Consider the following 22,096-nt stretch of genomic DNA (forward strand, 5'->3'; position numbering starts at 1 on the left):
CTCACACAGGGTTAATGCCGGCGGTAACGGACCGCGTTATGCCGCGGGTAACGCACTCCGTTACCGCTGCTATTAACCCTGTGTGTCCCCAACTTTGTACTATTGACGCTGCCTATGCGGCATCAATAGTACAAAATGTAATGTTAAAAATAATAAATTTAAAAAAAAAACCTGTATACTCACAATCCGCCGCCTTTCTCGCTCCTCGCCACGCTCCCCGGACCGCTCCATTACAAGCGTCAGCTTGCGGTGAGGTCCCGTCCCAGGGCTGGTGTGCGGCAATGACCTGCCGTGACGTCACGGTCACGTGACCGCGACGTCTTCATAGGTCCTGCTCCCACCAGCCCTGGCACTTGCAATGGAACTCGGCTTCAGGAAAATGGCCGCCGCGATCTCGATCTTCGCACGCGCAGCATCCCGCGGCCATTTTCCTGAAGCCGAGCACTACCATCTGCACAGAAAGAGGATCCCAGGAAGAGGAGACACAGGACGCATAGGAGCAGCGACAAGAATGGTGAGTATGATACACTACAAGGGGCCCTCGGATCGTTAGGTGAGTATGTTTATTTTTTATTTTTTGGACCTGTGACATACGTGCCTCGGTAATATACTACGTCACTGGGCAATATCCTACGTGGCTCTGCTGTATACTACAAGGCTGGGCAATATACTACACAGCTGTGCAATATACTATGTGGCTCTGTGCAATATACTACGTAGCTGCGCAATATCCTACGTCGCTGTGCTGTATACTATGTAGCTGGGCAATATACTATGTAGCTGGGCAATATACTACAAGGCTGGGCAATATACTACATGACTGGGCAATATACTACGTGGCTCTGCTGTATACTACAAGGCTGGGCAATATACTACAAAGCTGTGCAATATACTATGTGGCTCTGTGCAATATACTACGTAGCTGCGCAATATCCTACGTCGCTGTGCTGTATACTATGTAGCTGGCCAATATACTACGTCACTGGGCAATATACTACGTGGCTGGGCAATATACTAACTGGACATGCATATTCTAGAATACCCGATGCGTTAGAATCGGGCCACCATCTAGTTTATTCATAGATATATTCACTTGTATCATTACTTTTCTTGTTTCAAGTAATTACATTATATCATCCTCGGTGCTCAGTTCTCAAGTTCTGGTTTTACATGAAAAACATATCTCAGAGCCTTCATTTAATTTAAATTACTGAAATGCCTAAAACTGAAATAACACCCATATTACCCTAAATTATCTACTGCGCACACCAAGGAACTCAGAACCGGGAAATGATCATTCTACAAAAAATAAAATTGGAAAATTAATCTGTTAATTCTTAGAAGAATATCAGCAGGGCAGCAGCCAGGACATTTCTTCATACTGTTATTTGCCTTCCTTCAGCCATGCCGGCTCTTATGAACTCCGGCCACGGGATTCTCTGGGTGAAGATGGGAAAAACGACCAAGTGTCCATATGGGGAATACATTTCGGTATGAAGTGTAGCTGATCGCACAGCTCTTGTTAAAGACACCTGATATATTTTCCTGCAAAGAAAATATAAGATGTATTATTACAGGTTTCTGTGGGTAAAGGGGAGTTCATAAGTGATGGATTGAATCCGAGCATGTTTAACCCCTTAATGACCAGGCCTTAAAGGGAATCTGTCACCAGGTTTTTGCTATCCCAACTGACAGCAGCATGATGTAGGGGCAGAGACCCTGATTCCACCACTTACTTTACTGGGTGCAGGAGTTCTGATAAAATCAGTTTTCTCTGCTGTAGATCTCTGAATCCTGAGCTCTGTATAACCTCGGCCACACCACTAATTGTCAGCTTTCTATGTACACTGTGCATAGGCAGAAAGATACCAGTCAGTGGTGGGGGCATGGGCGGACATACCGCCGGTTCAACCGGTGCAGCTGCACCGGGGCCCGGAGGCTCTGGGGGGCCCCTGCAGAGCGGCTAATATAGAGGGCAATCTGGCCAGTCTATCCGTCCCCGAGGCTCCGGGGGCCCCCTGGCCAGATTGCCCTCATGTGCGGCAGGCAGGGAGCAATCCCTGCAGCTCCGCTGCCTGCAAGAGAAAATGGCAGCGGATCTCTGCAGGGAATGAATCCATCCTGCTTCCTTTCTCACACAGACAGCAGCGGCTGAATGACATCATCATTCCGCGCTGCGGCTGTCTGTGCGAGACAGGAAGCTGCCGGCGTGCAGCTTCAGGATAGGATCCGTGCGCAGAGGTGAGACATCTCCTGTCTTCTTCACAGCTGCTCCTCCTGTCTGGTGCTTGTTGTTAGATCATCCCCTTCTCCCTGCACACACTTCCAGCCTGTGCAGAACGGCGTCTGCACACTCATGCCTGGAAGGAAGCTGCAGCTGTGTGCAGGACCTCAATCACCCCCTGAACAGGAGGTAAAGAACGGTCTGAATGTGACGGATTGTTTGCAGAGTAAAGAGGGGAGGCAGGGGCTGCAGTCAGAGACTAGAAGCAGTGATTTACTGACTGTGACCCCGGAGCTTTGTGTTCTCTGGTCAGTGCAGGATTTTCATCCACACACAGCAGGGACCAGAGAGCTCAGAACTCGGGAACACAGTCACTAAATCACTGGGTCTATTCTCTGACGGGACTCCAGTCATCACTGCAGTATCAGATCCAGGCTGGGACTGACCCCTGAGCCCATCCCCCAGTGAAGACTTTTTCACATATACTGTATCTGTTGCATTAAACACACAGGTACAATACATAGACACATATAAGGGTATGTTTCCACTGTCGGTAAACTCTGCGGATTGGACGCTGTGTACATCCGCAGCATCCAATCCGCAGCAGCCGGATGTTACAGCATAGTGCATGAGATTTCAAGGAATCCAATGTCTACTATGTATGCAGCGGCACCCGCAGCTTCCCTGCGGAGACGGACATGCAGCGCATCTTTTTAGACCGTAGCATGTCTATTTATCTTGCGGAGACGCTCAGTCTCCTCAAGATAAATATCACAGTCCACTGTATAGGATGCGGTGATTCCGCATGTGTTCAATGAACACATGCGGAATCATCACTCGTACAAAAGCCGGCAGCGCTTTGGACTGAGCGGACATGTGCTGCATCCAAAGCTTTGCCGATTCCTGACCGTGGAACCATACCCTTATACATTAATGTATAGTATGTCACATATGCAGTAGACACAGGTGTTTTTTATACATGGGCATATTCTACAGTATATGTATGCATTTTATTATATAGGTATGTACTATGAGTGCACTTCATATATATAGTTATACACTGATGCATTGATATACTGTAGGCAGCTACATCATTTTGCCTACTACTAGTTTTGAAAAGTCTCCCCAGACTGTATAAGCCCTTAACGAAATATGACATACTGCATATATCATATGTTGTCTTCATGCAGGAAGGGTTGATGGAGAGGGCAATGATGGGGCAGAAGGCAATGATTGGGTTGACGGAGAGGGCAATGATAGGGGTGGTGGGGGAGAAAGCAATTATGGGGGTGGTAGAAAGGGCAATAATGGGATGGTGGGGAGAAGGAAATGATGGAGGTCCTGGAATGTTTAATGATGGGGTGGTGGGGAGGAGGAAATGATGGTGGCAGTGGAAAAGACAATGATGGGGTGGTGGGGAGGAGGCAATGATGGAGGTGGTGGAATGGGCAATAATGGGGTGGTGGGGAGAAAGCAATGATGGAGGTGGTGAAGAGGGCAATTAAGGAGGTGGGGAAGAGGGCAATAATGGGATGCGTGGGGAGGAGGACAATGAGGGATGTGGGGGACTGGGGTGAGAGGAAGGGGGATTTGGATGGGAGGAAGGGGGATTTATAATGGATTTAGGATCAGGGGGAGGTGGAGGAAGACGGTATTATCGATTATTATGTCTAACACAGTCCCTTAGTATAAAGTGTACTCACTTATTATGTATAGCACAGTCCCTTAGTATATAGTGTACTCATTATGTATAAAACCATCCTTAGTTACATAGTTTCCTCTTCTGTTATGTATAACACCGTCCCTTATTACGTACCATCCTCTCTAGCTATGTATGATGCCCTCCTTTATTATATAGCTTCCTCTGCTGTTATGTACAGTGCAGTCTCTTACATAGTGTATTCTTGATATTTTTGTTATTCACAGCGCCTTCTTTTACTACATGGTCCCCTCTCTTGTTAGATATAAAATGGCTACTGATGGAGGAGCCGGTGACCAGACTACCAGTCCATCAGCTCCTCCTTTAGAAAAGAAGCTTTCTTATGCTCCATCAGCCATCATTGCATTTTACAGCTAACAAGACAGGACGGTATGTAATAAAAACACAGGGCTCTATAAAATCCAACATGTAAGGGACAGTGCAGTACATAATAGGAGAGGGCACTGTATAATAAGGGACGGCAATATACATAATAAAGGAGACTATTTAATATATATACATGTATGTATGTGGAGCTATATATATACTATATATATATATATATATATATATATATATATATATATATATAATGTAGCTTTGTCGCCTTTATAAGAGGGGGGGCCCAGACACATTTCCTGCACAGGGGCCCCAAGCTGTCTGTGTCCGCCCCTGGGTGGGGGCGTGGTTGGACTACCTAATTTCATCAGCTGGCATGAGCCCCTAATAGCCGCGGGTGGAATCGCAATCCACCCATGGCTGTTAACATGTTAAATGCTGTTACCAGCGTAAGACATGTAATGACTGACAGTGCACTCTACTGGTCAGCAGTGCCAATGCTTCGGCACGCTACACAGCGGTCATTGAGAGCTATGTAGCCAGTGAAAAAGAAGACAAATGCAGTAATAAACCACTTCTGTCTTCTCCACAGGGTTTGCATTTGATACCTGGAGACAGAACACGCTCATCCTATGAGCAGAAGCTTTAACCCTGCACCATCATATTTTTTTTTAATTAATTTTATAGAGGATTTTCCAACATAACAAGGTTACATCATAGAACAAAGAGCATTTCTCATTAACACTGTCTGGCAATGGTAACTCTGCGCTTAACATACTGTGGGTCTAATATCTTACCCAAAACCATAAGACCCCCCCCATGTCAGGCACCAAATATCCCATACTGTATCTCAAGAAAATACTCCTCATTATTTGGGGGCTATTTTGAGTCACAGAGGAATCAAACCAAGGCTTCTATAAATTACTGATTTTTGTTATATATTTTTTTTTTTTTAACAATGAAAGCATTTTTAGGTTCTTTGATATAAATCTATTTTATGTGTTTCTATATTTTGCTGTACCTGAGGCCAGTCTCCGTTGCTGAGCTGCTTCTCCAGTAGCAGTTTTACTCCTCTCTCCAAAACACCAACATTGGGAAACCTGCAAAAGATCAGCAAGCTCAACAGAAAGCTTCTATCACACAGCCCGACCCTGTAATCAGTACAGCACATAAAAAGCATGTCGCATTCACACATCCGTACGTCACGGTCTGAGCACGGGCCGTAATCCATGGACTGTCCACGGGTCTCCTGATCCGAACTTGACAGCGTCATAAGCATATTTGAGGCTGCCAAGTTTGGGCCAGGAGACCCGTGAACAGTCCATGGATCCATGCTCGGACCTTGACATGTGGATGTGTGAATGCAGATTGTGCTCTACAGCGAGAACCGGCCCCATATTTCCGGGAACATGCACAGTCAGCTTTTGTAAACCTCAGTGCAAAGAGAACATCCAGCACCAGTCGCCATAAAAGTGGTCGTACCTGACGGCCATCAGAGCCAGCAGTGCCCAGCAGGTGTTGTGTAGCTGAGAGCTGGCACTCTGAACATATCTTCTCTCTTCACATGATTCAAAGTCCTCCCCCCAGCCTCCATCTTCCATTTGGTGAGAGAGAAGAAAATCGCAGGCACGGGTGACCTCCGGGCAACTGAATGGTGTAGGACACAACAAGGCGGATTAGTAGAAATCAATTCATTTCACAAATGCCAGCAATAACTTCCTCTGCTAAGTTTTTCTTTGTTTCTAGGTAACATAAATGCCTGTTAGAGCTAAAGTGGCATTCCCATATCCAAGATCCTATCCCAATATGTAGCAGGTGCAATAATAATAATATTAGCAAATACCTCCAATTAGAAATTCAGTAGAGTTCTTCTGATTAGTCATGTCCCTTACCTCATGTGCAGGGTATAGCTTAGGTATCCATGGTTACGACCAGTAGCAACTATCACTACGCCAGTGGTTGTAACCATGGATATCTAAGCTACTGCAATGCCCTGCACATGAGGTAAGAGACATAGCGAATCAGAAGAACTATTCTACATTTCTAGTTGGAGGTATTTGATAATATTAGTACTACACCTACTAGATATTGGGAAAGGATCTTAGAGATGGGAATACCCATTTAGGACAACTGAAGAAAATAAAAGTCAGGGTCAACCTCTTCACCCTCAAGTTGTAATTTTTTTGGAGTGATAGTAGATAAAAAAGTAATCATTTTAACTAATAATATCCCCTTGCACAACCTTAATCCCAACGACTGCACACAACTCAACAACTAACATATCAGACATTGTTTTGCATCTACGTGTCGGCTCCTTGATGACACTCACCCATCTGAGTACTTATATCCCATGCAAGCAAAGGCCTCCAGTCCAAACCATATGCCATATGTAAAGCACACACCCCAGGACCTGGACAACGGGGAGAAATAGAAGAATATATTAAACTAAGAAAAAACAACAACATTTCTTGTCCTTAGCATTGGGGACCCAGCATCATTGGTTCAGGATCTGTCATTAGGAGGCTGATATTAGGTAGAATAAAAAGTAAACTGGTGGGGGTGATGTGGAAAGCGCCACACAAGAGAACATGTGGAGGGCAGCGTGCTCACACGGCAGCTTTTTAATGCAAATTTTCTGCTACAAAAACCATTATCCTCCCAACAGGTCCATTGCTATTACGGAGAAAATTAAACCTTTACACTTCTTGTAAAACCCCTTTGCTGTTGACTACACTAGGGCACACCAGTCCCACCCTATACATATTTTACTGCTCTCCAGAGTTGATTTCCGACCCCTTTGCACATGGCTCTCTTCCCCGGGTTCAGATCATGTTGGTTCTACTTTTACACATTTTTTTTTTTTGCTCTCTTGCTGCTTTTGGCACAAACCTCAGCTGGCCAGTTAGCCCACCAGACAGAGCCAAGGCTTCTTTTCTGCCTACTACTGGAAGGTTCTACGCCCAAGGTTCTGCGCTCCTTAAGGTATTCATCGAGAGAAGGATTTTACCAAAAGTTCAAAAGTCTAAATGATAACACAGTTCTAGAATACTTACCCTTCCCAGGATCCATCTTTACGCTGAACCCTGCGACAGTAATCCAGGCCTTGTTTGAGAGTTTCCCTAAGTAAACAAAAAAAAAAGGAGAAAAGTCCCGATAAGAAAATCAGTGCAGTTGCCTATCATAGTTTTGAAAAAGAACTCCTTTCTATATGAGGGCCATTTGCTTTCCCTGCTGGAAAGGGAATTCTGGACAAGAAGAACAGTACTGTGGATGCAATGTCACAGACCTAAAAGTGCCAGTGCAGCGGTAATACCAGAATTCGATCATTTACAAACGGTCATGCATTTATAATATATTATTGGAAGGTGCTTTAAGATGAAAAAACCTGAAAGAGGTTTTCTAATCTTAAGATACTGATGACTTTTCCTTTGGCTAGGCCATCAATATCAGATCGGTGGTGGGCAGATACCCAGGACCCAAACTGATCAGCTTCATTCTCCGTATAGCAGCCACTGCCAGGTACTGCAGAACAGCTCCTAGTCAAGAGGATAGGGCATCAATATCTTCTGACCACACAACCCCTTTAAATGAGTTTGCCATACAAATCCGAAAGGCAAATTTATATAAAGTAAATAATTTTCTGAACATCAGGAATATGTAACATTGCCTTTGAAGAAGAAGGTCTGAGAAATTACCCGATTTCATGTGCTCTGTAGTCCGGGTCCCAGGCTTGGTAATGTTTCAAGGCTTGCATTGCAGCAGATGTGCACTCCACATAGGTGTAGTCAATCATAATATCGCCTGCAGTGAGTGAAAGCATTGAATGTGATCTCCATGCTCCTCATCAGGATGTATTTATTACATTACTATGTACGTACCAAACACTTCAGAGGGATTGAGCCTTTCCAACAAGCGGCCACCTCGTTTGGTTTCATAGGTAGCAAATCCGCCATCAGAATTCTTCATACTAAGTAGCTACAGCACATCGAAATTATCAAGTTACATCACAGAAGACCACCAATTCCCACATACACGGCTGAACGTTTCTTACCACATCGACGGCATCCCGTAATCTGCTCCTCGGAATATGTTCAGATAAGAAAGAGCAGTTTTCTTGGAGCAGCATTGCAGACTTCAGCCCCTCTGCAGTACAATCTGCTACAACCCAACCACAGTCCCGAGTGCTGAATGGGAATCCGCCCTGGATTACAACAAAAAGTCATAGTACTGAAAATACTCAAAGGAAAACAAGATATCGGATACTGCGTTTCTAAAAGAGTCACTTGTTAGGAAGAATGATGTACGGTCATATAATTTGTATGGTAAATACACCTGCCCCCTCAGGAAACCTACAGATGACCATGAACACTCCTTTATAATATATACCCACCTTGTTCATCTGTCTGTAGAATTTCTTGTACTCTGGTGGGTTATCAGGTATCTGCAACATAAAGAAATTAATCATATATTATGTGTATGTGACTGACAAACACAACTGATCACAGAAAAAAAACAAGCCCTCATCTGACTTTGTCACCCAAAAACCACAACGTATGACTCCTGGGATGCCACAATAAATAAAAAGAACAGGCTTGCAGTTGTCGGTTATTAAAAATGTACTACTGTGTAACTTGTAGAGCTTGCATGTAATACAGAACAGTGCACGCTGCTCGATAGCATACTTTTCTCATTGCATCATGTAAGCTCTGTGACCTGTGCCGAAGCTAATCTAAGCTCAGATTCTTCATTTATGTTAATTTTATCTGTGTGTGTATATATATATATATATATATATATATATATATATACACACATATATATATATAAAAGCTAAGATTAGCTTCAAGATTCATCATCTCATCTGAAGTAATGAAGACAAAAAAAAGCAGCATAACCTGCAAGCTCTACAAATCGAAAGGCAAAACATTTTAATGAAATAATCAACTGCAAAAATAAAAAAAAAAATGTTCAAAAGATGTATATAGTGTTCACATCTCTTCAAGCTCCTTTTAACATTTTCCAAAACGTCACCTGTGTAATACGAAGAAATTCATGCGCCTTCTCCAAAGTTTTCTCAAATAGTTTTTTCCGGTGTGCTCCAGCCTGTAGACAGACGGCAAAAAAAATAAAAAAAACAAAACAATAAAAACATACTGAAACAAATTATAAAAACTGATATGAAAAAAAAAATATGGGCTTTATTGTAATTTTTTTTCATGTTTTTTTTCACTAATGTAAATAAAATAAATTAAATCTTACAAAATGTCCCCGAGATGAGGCACAACTGCTTGTAGTTCACATACTTTACCTCTAAATATGCCTGTATTGCAAATGCCGTGTCCCAGAGCTGCGATCCATTTGTTCCCTGCGAAAAATGAACAGACAACTGTTACATTTTGGCTACACACGTGGACACAGCACATGGTACCTACGAATGAAAAGCTACCAAGTTGTTAAAAATATCACTAAAATCTCACACGCACTCAGGCCTCATTCAGACGTCTGATTGTCGCGTACGAGTACAACTTGTGGTTTTCACGGATAGCACTCATACCCGTGATACACTATGGGGCCATTCACATATCCGTGATTTTCGAGGACCAAAAAAAGTTCTACACATGTCCGTTTTTGATCTAATTTTATGGAACCAAGGGAAAAAAAAATCATTATATATATATATGTATATATATATATATTTTTTTTATTTCTTCTTTTTTAAATCCACCATATGGTCCCAGATCTCTGGCCTTTTTATCTAATGCCAATGTTTATGTTCTTTACCAAGGAGACGTTGCTCCCAGGGTTATCTAAGGGCGCATATGTAACCTGTTTTGCATAATTATCTTATGAGCCCTGCCGCCTTGTAAAGACTATGAAAATTATCACTAAATAAAAAAGGCCTATATTTCTGAAACTGTATGTCAGATTTATGACAAAAAATAAAATAAAAATATAGAAAAAATATCCCAAAACAAAAGAATGGTCAGGGGAGCAGCGGGAATAAAAATCAGAGCAAAACCTGACCACTTTAGACCTGGAACTTGGTAAACACTAGGGTAGCTCAATCAACATTTGTTAGGCAATTCAAACACCTCCTAGCAGAAACACAATTGCATCATCGTCACGGGGAGAAAAACAAAAACATGCTGGGAATCCCTTTGTTGTAAAAATTTTAGAGATTCTAAATTCATAAACCCCAACTAATCTCCTGACACGTCACGTTATAAAGTGTTCTACCATGTAGGCAACCTGACTGCTTGTAGGGCGAACAGGACCTCCAAAGGGCGATATACGGCAGGAAATATCTGGGTGCAGTGGTGTAAGCAACAAAGATACCAATAAAATAAAAAAGACATAGATTTCAGCCTTTAGTTTGAGGGTATATGCACACGTCAGGATTTCTTGCAGAAATTTTCCTGACAAAATCCGGACATTTCTGCCAGAAATCCGCATGCGATTTTTTTTTGCACGTTTTTTACGCGTTTTTTTTTTTTTTGCGGAATTTTTGCGTTTTTTCCCAGACACTCCAATTTCATGGGAAATCCGCAAAAAATCCGCAAAAATAATGAACATATTGCTTCTTTTTCCGGATTGCGTTTTTTTGCGGAAAAAAAGCAACATTTGCACAAAAAACGCGGAATGCATTCTAAATGATACGATGCATAATGTATGCGTTTTTTTATGTGGTATTATAGCGTTTTTATCAGGGAAATCCTCAAAAAAAACGCAAAAAATCCTGAAGAAATCCTGACGTGTGCACATACCCTAAGGGTTTGTCCAGTAGCGATCTAAAGGAGATAGGAAATAGAATTTAAAAAAAATGATACTCATCTCCCAAAACCGGCCCCTCTCCTCCATAGTCAGTGTTGTGGGGCCAGTCTAGGAAGTATACTGAATAACAGGATTTTTGGTTGCTTACCGTAAAATCTGTTTCTTGGAGCCTCCATTGGGGGACACAGGAACCATGGGTGTATGCTGCTGCCACTAGGAGGCTGCCACTATGCAAATAAAAAAGTTAGCTCCTCCTCTGCAGTATACACCCCACCGACTGGCATTATACTCTTCAGTTAATGAGAAAGCAGTAGGAGATAAATAACAAGGTTGAAAACCATAACCACAAGCTTGAGAACTGTAAACGTGAGAACAGTCATAGAACATAAAACAACAGAAACTGAGAAACATTGGGAGGGTGCTGTGTCCCCCAATGGAGGCTCCAAGAAACAGATTTTACGGTAAGCTACCAAAAATCCTGTTTTCTTTATAGCCTCTCATTGGGAGACACAGGAACCATGGGACGTCCCAAAGCAGTCCCAAGGGCGGGAAGAAACAGACTTCCATCAGGCCAGAGGACTCACCACTGCCGCCTGCAAGATCCTTCTGCCTAGGCTGGCATCCGCCGAAGCGTAGGTATGGACCTTGTAAAATTTGGCGAACGTGTGGATGGAAGACCAGGTTGCCGCTTTGCAAAGCTGTAGGGCGGAAGCCCTGTGGTGCACTGCACAGGAGGCGCTGACTGCCTGGGTAGAGTGAGCCTTGATCCCAGGAGGATCAGAATTGCCATTCTGATCCAGCGAGCAATAGTCACCTTAGATGCCGGTTGGCCTCTGCGCAAGCCATCAGGAATGATGAAAAGAGAATCCGTCTTCCGGAAAGTGGACGTTCTATCCAGGTAGATCTTCACTGCTCTGACGAGGTCCAGCTTGTTCAACGATCGCTCCAGAGGATGAGTCGGAGCTGGACAAAAGGAAGGTAGAACGATGTCCTCGTTGAGGTGGAAGGTGGAAACCACCTTAGGAAGAAAAGAAGGCGGAGGCCTGAGGACCACCTTGTCCTGGTGGATGACCAAGAATGGAGGACGGCAAGACAGGGCCGCCAACTCGGAAACGCGGCAGATAGAAGTGATGGCCACAAGAAAGGCCACCTTCCAAGATAGAACTGACAGCGAATTTGTAAATAAAGCCGTAGGCACAACTATTGGTTGTGGTGCTCAAGTAGGTGCCCAAACCATATAATATTAGAGATAACTTGGCACACACGTAGTGAGATGCAATAAAGATTTAATCAGTAAAGGAGAGTACATACAATAGACGTTTCGGTCAAAATTAGACCTTCATCAATGTACCTCTCTTAGAGCATTTTAAGCTTATGGGTCACCAAAGGGTTAAGCCCCACTCTTAGTAGAGAGTCAATAGAGAGTCAATTGAGAACTGGCCAAATCCGGCACAAGTGGAAGATAAGATGGACGCGGTATCCACCGCTCGTCCAGTGTGTGCTAGGCCCGAATCCAGTCCTGCCTGAAGGAAGGCCAAAATGGAAGGCAGGGAAAAGGACATAGATGAAATGCGGTTGGACTCGCACCAACGGAAGTAAGCCTTCCAGGTACGATAGTAGATCCTGGAAGAAGGCTTCCGAGCCTGGATCATGGTGTGAATCACCCGGTCCAAAAGGCCGGACGCTCTTAGAACTGCGGTCTCAACAGCCACGCCGTTAAACTGAGCGACCGAGAATTCAGGTGGCAGATCGGACCCTGAGACAGCAGATCGGGCCTGTCTGGAAGGCGCCAGGGAGCGTCCGCGAGAAGATTGACGAGCTCCGCGAACCAAGCTCTCCTGAGCCAATCCGGGGCGATCAGAATGAGCGGCACCCCTTCCGCTTTGATCTTTTTCAACAGTTTGGGAAGTAATGGAAAGGGTGGGAACAGGTAGGGCAGCACGAACTGTGACGAAGGAATGGTCAGAGCGTCGACGCCCACAGCAAGAGGATTGCGAGACCTGGAGACGAACTGCGGAACCTTCCTGTTCATTCGAAACGCCGTGAGATCCACGTCCGGAGTCCCCCATCGAAGACAAATCTGATGGAAGACCTCCGGATGCAAGGACCATTCCCCTGCCGCGAGACCCTCACGGCTGAGGAAGTCGGCAGCCCAATTGTCCACGCCGGGGATATGCACCGCGGATATCACCGGAACTGTTGCCTCTGCCCAGAGGAGGATCTTGGATACCTCGGCCAAGGCGCTCCGAGTCCCCCCTTGATGGTTGACATATGCCACCGCCGTGGCATTGTCCGTCTGGATTCGGATTGGAAGGCCCCTGAAAATCCCTTCCCAGTGACGAAGGAACATAAAAATGGCCCGGATCTCGAGGACATTGATCGGCAAGGTTGACTCCTGCGCCAACCAGCGGCCCTGTACAGTCAGGTGGCGAAACACCACACCCCAGCCGAGTAGGCTAGCATCCGTCGTCACCACTTGCCAGTGAACTGGAAGGAAGGACCTGCCCTGGGAGACGAGAGGTGACGTGAGCCACCAGTTGAGAGACCGTTTGACCAGGGGAGAGAGTCGGATCGGGCGGTCCAGGGAGAAGACAGACCTGCTCCACTGAGACAGGATGGCTTGCTGAAGAGGTCGCGAGTGAAATTGGGCGAAGGGAATTGCTTCCAATGTTGCTACCATCCTCCCTAAAACCTTCATGGTCGAACAGAAGGAGGGAGACCGAGAGCCCTGGAGCACGCGTATGTCCCGACGAAGAATGGATCTAGTCTTCGGGAAGAAAGACCTTGGTCTGACGAGTGTCGAAGAGCATGCCCAGAAAGATGATGCGCTGAGAAGGAATAAGGCAGGACTTCTTCTGGTTGACCAGCCACCCGAAACGGGCTAGGGTGTCGAGAACGATGGACAGGCTTTCGTGGGCCTGAGAAAAGGACGGAGCCTTGATGAGGATGTCGTCAAGGTATGGAAACAGAACCAGGCCTCTGACCCTCAAGATGGCCATCAGCGCCACCATGATCTTCGTGAAAACTCTTGGGGCGGTTGCAAGACCGAACGGCAGGGCGACGAACTGAAAATGTTCCTGAAGCACTGCAAAGCGCAGGTATCGGTGATGTCCCGGGAATATCAGAAGATGGGACGCACCCTGCCGTCTTTTTTCGGTACCACAAAGGTTTGAATAGAAACCTGTGAACCGTTCTTTTTCTGGGACGGAAACAATTACCCCGGCTTTGAGGAGAGAAGTGATGGCTGCAAAGAAACCCAGAACTAGAGTGGGATCTCTTGGAGATCGGGATTCGAAAAAACGATCCTGGGGTCGTGAAACGAACGCTATCTTGTATCCCGAGGATACAACTTCCCTGAGCCATGCGTCCTCTACTGAGAAGATCCAGACGTCCCTGAAGAAGAGGAGACGGCGGCCCAGCCTGGGAGGTGGGCTGACGACTAGCCGAGAGTCATGCCGAGGTGGTTCCTCCAGTCCTGGACCTGGAAGATCTACCCTGGGAGTAGCGAGGATGCCAGGAAGGAGTGGGCCTAAAGGATACCGTCTTCTTCTCTTGACGTGCCTGTGGCCTCTGTTGCTGCTGGGAGAAGGAATTCGATGCCGCAAAGCGACAAAAAGGCCGAAAAGACCGAAATTGATGTCTAGGAGGAGGGCGACGAGGCTTGGCCTGGGGAAGAAGGGAACTTGTGCGCCCTGTAGCATCCTTAATGATTTTGTGCAGCTTAGAACCAAAGAGACGAGACCCCTGAAAAGGCAGGCTGTTAAGGGACTTTTTAGAAGACAAATCCGCCTGCCAGGCCTTAAGCCAAACGGTCCGGCGGATGGCAACCGCGTTGCCGGACGCCTGAGCCACACAAGACGCAGCGTCCAGGGAGGTGGAGACCAGATATTCACCTGCGTGAGAAATCTGGTTGGCAAGTTCCACCAGCTGTCCAGATGGAACCCCGTCCAGAATGCCCTGACGGAGCTGTTTGGCCCATTTGGATATGGATTTTGAAACCCAAGTGGAAGCAAAGGCCAGGCAAAGACTAGCTGAGGCCGCTTCAAAGGCTGACTTTGCGAAAGATTCTATGACTCTATTGTTAGAATCCTTCAGAGATGCTCCGCCGGACAGTGGGAGGACTGTGTTGGTGGACAGTCTGGAAACTGGAGGGTCCACCGAAGGAGAAGCAGTCCAATTAGCAGTGAGCTCCGGAGAAAAGGGATATAAAACGCCAAGTCGCTTTCCTCTCTGAAAGCGTCTGGTTGGGTTCTCTCTTTCTCTGGTCATAATCTCTTCGAATTCCGGGTGAGGAGCGAAAAACTTGGAAGGTGGTTTAGCCCGTCTAAACGAAACCGCCTGATCTGCGGGTTCCGTAGAGGACTCCTTGATGCCACAGGTTAGATTTATCGCTCCAATGAGATTCTGAACCATATCCCTCATGGTAGCGATTTGGTTCGAATCCAGCTCCGAAACATCCTCCGAAAGCGCATCAGAGAACGCCTCGCCTGACTCAGGAGAGGGAGGACGCCGACCGCAGAGGACCGAGTGGCGAGATGGAGCGAGAAGAGGACTCAGACCGACGTTCCTGTCTGGACCTTTTGCGGCTAATCAAGGAAGGCTTGGGCGGAGGCTCCTGCGACCCGCTGGCTACTGCGGGGGTCTGCAGAGTTAATCGGTCCAGCACGGACACCAGGGTTTGAGACACCCGTGTTAGATCGGCCACCAATTGTGACAGAGAGGAAGCCCAGCCTGGGATGGGGGTATCACTCTCGGGCGGATCGGCCGGGGGATCCTGGGCGGTGGGAACAATCGGGTTGCTGCAGGCCTGACAGAGCAGAGAGGACTGAACTGAGGGAAGTTTGCTGTTACAGCACGAACATGCAAAGTACTTGACTAAGGCAGAAGAGGAAGAAGTAGGAGGACAAGAGCAGCCCTGTTATGACCCCAATGGCGAGGGTCTCAGAGGAACGTGGAAGTCTGCAAGATACAAAAATCCAGCTCATAGGGCAGTGGTAACTGGGTTGACCATATATCTACTCCTAACGCCAACACTAGAAGTAGCCAGGGATCATTCCTACGTTGATTCTAGATGACACGCGCCAGCCGGAGAATCTAACTACCCCTAGTAGAAGAAAACAAAGACCTCTCTTGCCTCCAGAGAAAGGGACCCCAAAGCAGGATAGAAGCCCCCCACAAATAATAACGGTGAGTTAAGAGGAAATGACAAACACAGAAATGAACCAGGTTTAGCACAGAGAGGCCCGCTTACTAATAGCAGAATAAAGAAAGGTAACTTATATGGTCAACAAAAACCCTATCAAAATCCACACTGGAAATTCAAGAACCCCCGAACCGTCTAACGGTCCGGGGGGAGAACACCAGCCCCCTAGAGCTTCCAGCAAAGATCAGGATACAGATTTGGAACAAGCTGGACAAAAATACAAAACAAAACAAATAGCAAAAAGCAAAATAGCAGACTTAGCTGATATAACCGGAACAGGATCAGTAGACAAGAGCACAGCAGATTAGCTCTGATAACTACGTTGCCAGGCATTGAACTGAAGGTCCAGGGAGCTTATATAGCAACACCCCTAACTAACGACCCAGGTGCGGAAAAAAGGAATGACAGAAAAACCAGAGTCAAAAAACTAGTAACCACTAGAGGGAGCCAAAAAGCAAATTCACAACAGTACCCCCCCCTTAGTGAGGGGTCACCGAACCCTCACCATGACCACCAGGGCGATCAGGATGAGCGGCATGAAAGGCACGAACTAAATCGGCCGCATGAACATCAGAGGCGACCACCCAGGAATTATCCTCCTGACCATAGCCCTTCCACTTGACCAGGTACTGAAGCCTCCGCCTGGAGAGGCGCGAATCCAAGATCTTCTCCACCACGTACTCCAACTCGCCCTCAACCAACACCGGAGCAGGCGGCTCAGCAGAAGGAACTACAGGCACAACGTACCGCCGCAACAAGGACCTATGAAATACATTGTGAATAGCAAACGACACAGGAAGATCCAGACGAAAAGATACAGGATTAAGGATTTCCAATATCTTGTAAGGACCAATGAAGCGAGGTTTAAATTTTGGAGAGGAGACCTTCATAGGAATAAAGCGAGAAGAAAGCCACACCAAATCCCCAACGCGAAGTCGGGGACCCACACCGCGGCGGCGGTTGGCAAAGCGCTGAGCCCTCTCCTGTGACAACTTCAAGTTGTCCACCACATGATTCCAGATCCGCTGCAACCTATCCACCACAGAATCCACCCCAGGACAGTCAGAAGGCTCCACATGACCCGAAGAAAAGCGAGGGTGGAAACCAGAGTTGCAGAAAAAAGGCGAAACCAAGGTGGCGGAACTAGCCCGATTATTAAGGGCAAACTCAGCCAACGGCAAGAATGTCACCCAATCGTCCTGATCAGCAGAGACAAAGCACCTCAAATAAGCCTCCAAAGTCTGGTTGGTTCGCTCCGTCTGTCCATTAGTCTGAGGATGGAAAGCAGATGAAAACGACAAATCAATGCCCATCCTATTACAAAAGGATCGCCAGAACCTAGAAACGAACTGGGATCCTCTGTCTGACACAATATTCTCAGGAATGCCGTGCAAACGAACCACGTTCTGGAAAAACACAGGAACCAGATCGGAAGAGGAAGGCAGCTTAGGCAAAGGAACCAAATGGACCATCTTGGAGAAGCGATCACATATCACCCAGATGACAGACATGCCCTGAGACACCGGAAGATCAGAAATGAAATCCATGGAGATATGTGTCCAAGGTCTCTTCGGGACAGGCAAGGGCAAGAGCAACCCGCTGGCACGAGAACAGCAAGGTTTAGCTCGAGCACCCTCGAGCCAATGACGCCACTCCTCAAATGCCCATTTCATGGCCAACAACTCCCGATTGCCCACATCATAATTTCGCTCGGCAGGCGAAAATTTCCTAGAGAAAAAGGCACAAGGTTTCATAACAGAGCAACCAGGGCCTCTCTGCGACAAAACGGCCCCTGCTCCAATCTCTGAAGCATCCACCTCAACCTGAAAGGGAAGCGAGACATCAGGCTGGCACAAAACAGGCGCCGAAGTAAACCGACGTTTCAACTCCTGGAAAGCCTCCACGGCAGCAGGAGCCCAATTAACCACATCGGAGCCCTTCTTGGTCATATCCGTCAAAGGTTTCACAATGCTAGAAAAGTTAGCGATAAAACGACGGTAGAAGTTAGCGAAACCCAAGAACTTCTGAAGACTCTTAACTGACGAGGGCTGAGTCCAATCAAGAATAGCTCGGACCTTGACTGGGTCCATCTCCACAGCAGAAGGGGAAAAAATGAACCCCAAAAAGGGAACCTTCTGTACACCAAAGAGACACTTTGAGCCCTTGACAAACAAAGAATTTTCACGCAAAATTTTAAAGACCAACCTGACCTGCTCCACATGCGAGTCCCAATTATCAGAAAAAACCAAAATATCATCCAGATAAACTATCAAAAATTTATCCAGATACTTCCGGAAAATGTCATGCATAAAGGACTGAAAAACTGAAGGCGCATTGGAGAGCCCAAAAGGCATCACCAAGTACTCAAAATGACCTTCGGGCGTATTGAATGCGGTTTTCCATTCATCACCTTGCTTAATGCGCACAAGGTTGTACGCACCACGAAGGTCTATCTTGGTGAACCACTTGGCACCTTTAATCCGGGCAAACAAGTCAGACAACAGCGGCAAAGGATACTGAAATTTGACAGTGATCTTATTTAAAAGCCGATAATCAATACAAGGCCTCAAAGATCCGTCCTTTTTAGCCACAAAAAAGAATCCTGCCCCAAGAGGGGAAGAAGAAGGACGAATATGTCCTTTCTCCAGAGACTCCTTGATATACGAACGCATAGCGGTATGTTCAGGTACCGACAGATTAAACAGTCTTCCCTTAGGAAATTTACTGCCTGGGATCAAATCTATAGCACAGTCACAGTCCCTATGAGGAGGCAATGCACTGGACCTGGACTCGCTAAAGACATCCTGATAATCAGACAAATACTCCGGAACTTCCGAAGGCGTAGAAGAAGCAATAGACACAGGCAGGGAATCCCCATGAATACCACGACAGCCCCAACTTGACACTGACATAGCCTTCCAGTCCAGGACGGGATTATGGGTCTGTAACCATGGCAGCCCTAAAACAACCAAATCATGCATTTTATGTAAAACAAGAAAACGTATCACCTCGCGGTGTTCAGGAGTCATGCACATGGTAACCTGTGTCCAATACTGCGGTTTATTTGCTGCCAATGGCGTAGCATCAATACCCCTAAGAGGAATAGGATTTTCTAATGGTTCAAGAATAAAACCACAGTGCTTAGCAAATGACAGATCCATAAGACTCAGGGCAGCACCTGAATCCACAAACGCCATGACAGGATAAGATGACAGTGAGCAAATCAAAGTTACAGACAGAATAAATTTAGGTTGCAAATTACCAACGGTGACCGGACTAACAACCTTAGCTATACGTTTAGAGCATGCTGAGATAACATGTGTAGAATCACCACAGTAGTAACACAAGCCATTCCGGCGTCTATGAATTTTCCGCTCATTTCTAGACAGGATTCTATCACATTGCATTAAATCAGGTGTCTGTTCAGACAACACCATGAGGGAATTTGCGGTTTTTCTATCACATTGCACCGAATTAGGTGTCTGTTCAGACAACACCATGAGGGAATTTGCGGTTTTGCGCTCCCGCAACCGCCGGTCAATTTGAATAGCCAGTGCCATAGTATCATTCAGACCTGTGGGAATGGGAAAACCCACCATAACATTCTTAATGGCATCAGAAAGGCCATTTCTAAAATTAGCGGCCAGTGCACACTCGTTCCAATGTGTCAGCACGGACCATTTCCGAAATTTTTGGCAGTACACTTCAGCCTCGTCCTGCCCCTGAGACATAGCCAGCAAGGCCTTTTCTGCCTGAATCTCAAGATTGGGTTCCTCATAAAGTAAACCGAGCGCCAGAAAAAACGCATCAATATCGGCCAATGCCGGATCTCCAGGCGCCAGCGAAAAAGCCCAATCTTGAGGGTCGCCCCGTAAGAACGAAATAACAATCTTTACTTGCTGAGCGGAGTCTCCAGATGAACAGGGTCTCAGGGACAAAAACAATTTGCAATTATTCATGAAATTCCTAAACTTAAACCTGTCTCCGGAAAACAGTTCAGGAATCGGTATCTTAGGTTCTGACCTAGGACTTCTGATAACATAGTCTTGTAAGCCCTGCACACGAGTAGCCAGCTGGTCCACACTTGTAATCAAGGTCTGGACATTCATGTCTGCAGCAAGCTTAAGCCACTCTGAGGTAAAGGGGATGAAGAAAAAAAAAATGAGAGAGGAAAAAAAAAAACTCAGAATCTTCTTTCTTGTAATCCCTCTTTTGCAATGCATTACACATATAATACTGGCCTGGCAAACTGTTATGACCCCAATGGCGAGGGTCTCAGAGGAACGTGGAAGTCTGCAAGATACAAAAATCCAGCTCATAGGGCAGTGGTAACTGGGTTGACCATATATCTACTCCTAACGCCAACACTAGAAGTAGCCAGGGATCATTCCTACGTTGATTCTAGATGACACGCGCCAGCCGGAGAATCTAACTACCCCTAGTAGAAGAAAACAAAGACCTCTCTTGCCTCCAGAGAAAGGGACCCCAAAGCAGGATAGAAGCCCCCCACAAATAATAACGGTGAGTTAAGAGGAAATGACAAACACAGAAATGAACCAGGTTTAGCACAGAGAGGCCCGCTTACTAATAGCAGAATAAAGAAAGGTAACTTATATGGTCAACAAAAACCCTATCAAAATCCACACTGGAAATTCAAGAACCCCCGAACCGTCTAACGGTCCGGGGGGAGAACACCAGCCCCCTAGAGCTTCCAGCAAAGATCAGGATACAGATTTGGAACAAGCTGGACAAAAATACAAAACAAAACAAATAGCAAAAAGCAAAATAGCAGACTTAGCTGATATAACCGGAACAGGATCAGTAGACAAGAGCACAGCAGATTAGCTCTGATAACTACGTTGCCAGGCATTGAACTGAAGGTCCAGGGAGCTTATATAGCAACACCCCTAACTAACGACCCAGGTGCGGAAAAAAGGAATGACAGAAAAACCAGAGTCAAAAAACTAGTAACCACTAGAGGGAGCCAAAAAGCAAATTCACAACACAGCCCCCTTTAGAGTTAGACATATTGAAGAGGTCCCTGAAGAAAATGCGAGTGGGTTAAGGGACAGTGGGGCAGAGGGGGGTGTCAGTCTGCAGTGCAAAGCTACTCACGGCAGACGAGAAAACGGATACCAGGTTGCTGCCGGCCTGGATGTCCCCTGTTGTGAATTCTGCTTTTTGGCTCCCTCCGGTGGTTGTAGGTGGTAATGCAGTTGTTTCTGAGTGGCAGCCCTGGTCAGGTGTTTCTGCTGATTGCAGTTCTGACTGGGGTATTTAGGTTTGCAGGATTCATTAGTCCTTGCCAGTTGTCCATTGTTTTGGGAGGTTTTGTCCTTGCCTGGTTCCTCTGCCTTGCTGCCAAATCTACAAAGATAAGTGTCTGGTTTTCATGGCACACATGCCGTGTGCTTATGATTTAGTGCTATTCAGTGTTTTTTTGTCCAGCTTAGATTGTATCAGTGATTTCTCTGTCTTGCTGGATTCTCAGGAGTTGCAGATATACATTCCATGTCTTTAGTTGGATTGTGGAACTTTTTGTATTTTCTGCTGTGGATATTTTTAGTGTTTTAATACTGACCGCTTAGTATTCTGGTCTATCCTTCCCTGTTTAGCTAGAGTGGCCTCTTTTGCTGGAATCTGTTTTCTCTCTGTGTGTGTCCTTCCTCTCCTATTCACAGTCAATATTTGTGGGGGGCTGCCTATCCTTTGGGGTTCTGCTCTGAGGCATGTGAGTATTCCTATTTCTATCTATAGGGGTATTTAGTCCTCCGGCTGTGTCGAGGTGTCTAGGGTTGTTAGGCACACCCCACGGCTACTTCTAGTTGCGGTGTTAAGTTCAGGGTTTGCGGTCAGTACA

General features: G+C 46.1%; 1 protein-coding gene across 1 annotated transcript in view; it reads right to left on the reverse strand.

Moving 5' to 3' along the window:
* Positions 1-1,309: 1,309 nt before the first annotated feature.
* LOC143784320 (lanosterol synthase-like) overlaps positions 1,310-22,096 on the reverse strand; it is a 32,582-nt gene continuing 11,795 nt past the window's right edge. The window contains exons 12-22 of the mRNA XM_077272463.1: positions 9,571-9,627; positions 9,294-9,365; positions 8,653-8,703; positions 8,314-8,463; positions 8,141-8,237; positions 7,958-8,063; positions 7,316-7,381; positions 6,592-6,672; positions 5,745-5,909; positions 5,284-5,362; positions 1,310-1,545 (exon numbers count right to left, since the gene is read on the reverse strand). Coding sequence (XP_077128578.1) covers positions 1,399-1,545; positions 5,284-5,362; positions 5,745-5,909; positions 6,592-6,672; positions 7,316-7,381; positions 7,958-8,063; positions 8,141-8,237; positions 8,314-8,463; positions 8,653-8,703; positions 9,294-9,365; positions 9,571-9,627 — 1,071 coding nt within the window. The 3' untranslated portion in view covers positions 1,310-1,398. The remainder of the gene's footprint in view (positions 1,546-5,283; positions 5,363-5,744; positions 5,910-6,591; positions 6,673-7,315; positions 7,382-7,957; positions 8,064-8,140; positions 8,238-8,313; positions 8,464-8,652; positions 8,704-9,293; positions 9,366-9,570; positions 9,628-22,096) is intronic.

This window comes from Ranitomeya variabilis, chromosome 7, assembly GCF_051348905.1.
Source record: "Ranitomeya variabilis isolate aRanVar5 chromosome 7, aRanVar5.hap1, whole genome shotgun sequence".
Classification (NCBI taxonomy): domain Eukaryota; kingdom Metazoa; phylum Chordata; class Amphibia; order Anura; family Dendrobatidae; genus Ranitomeya; species Ranitomeya variabilis.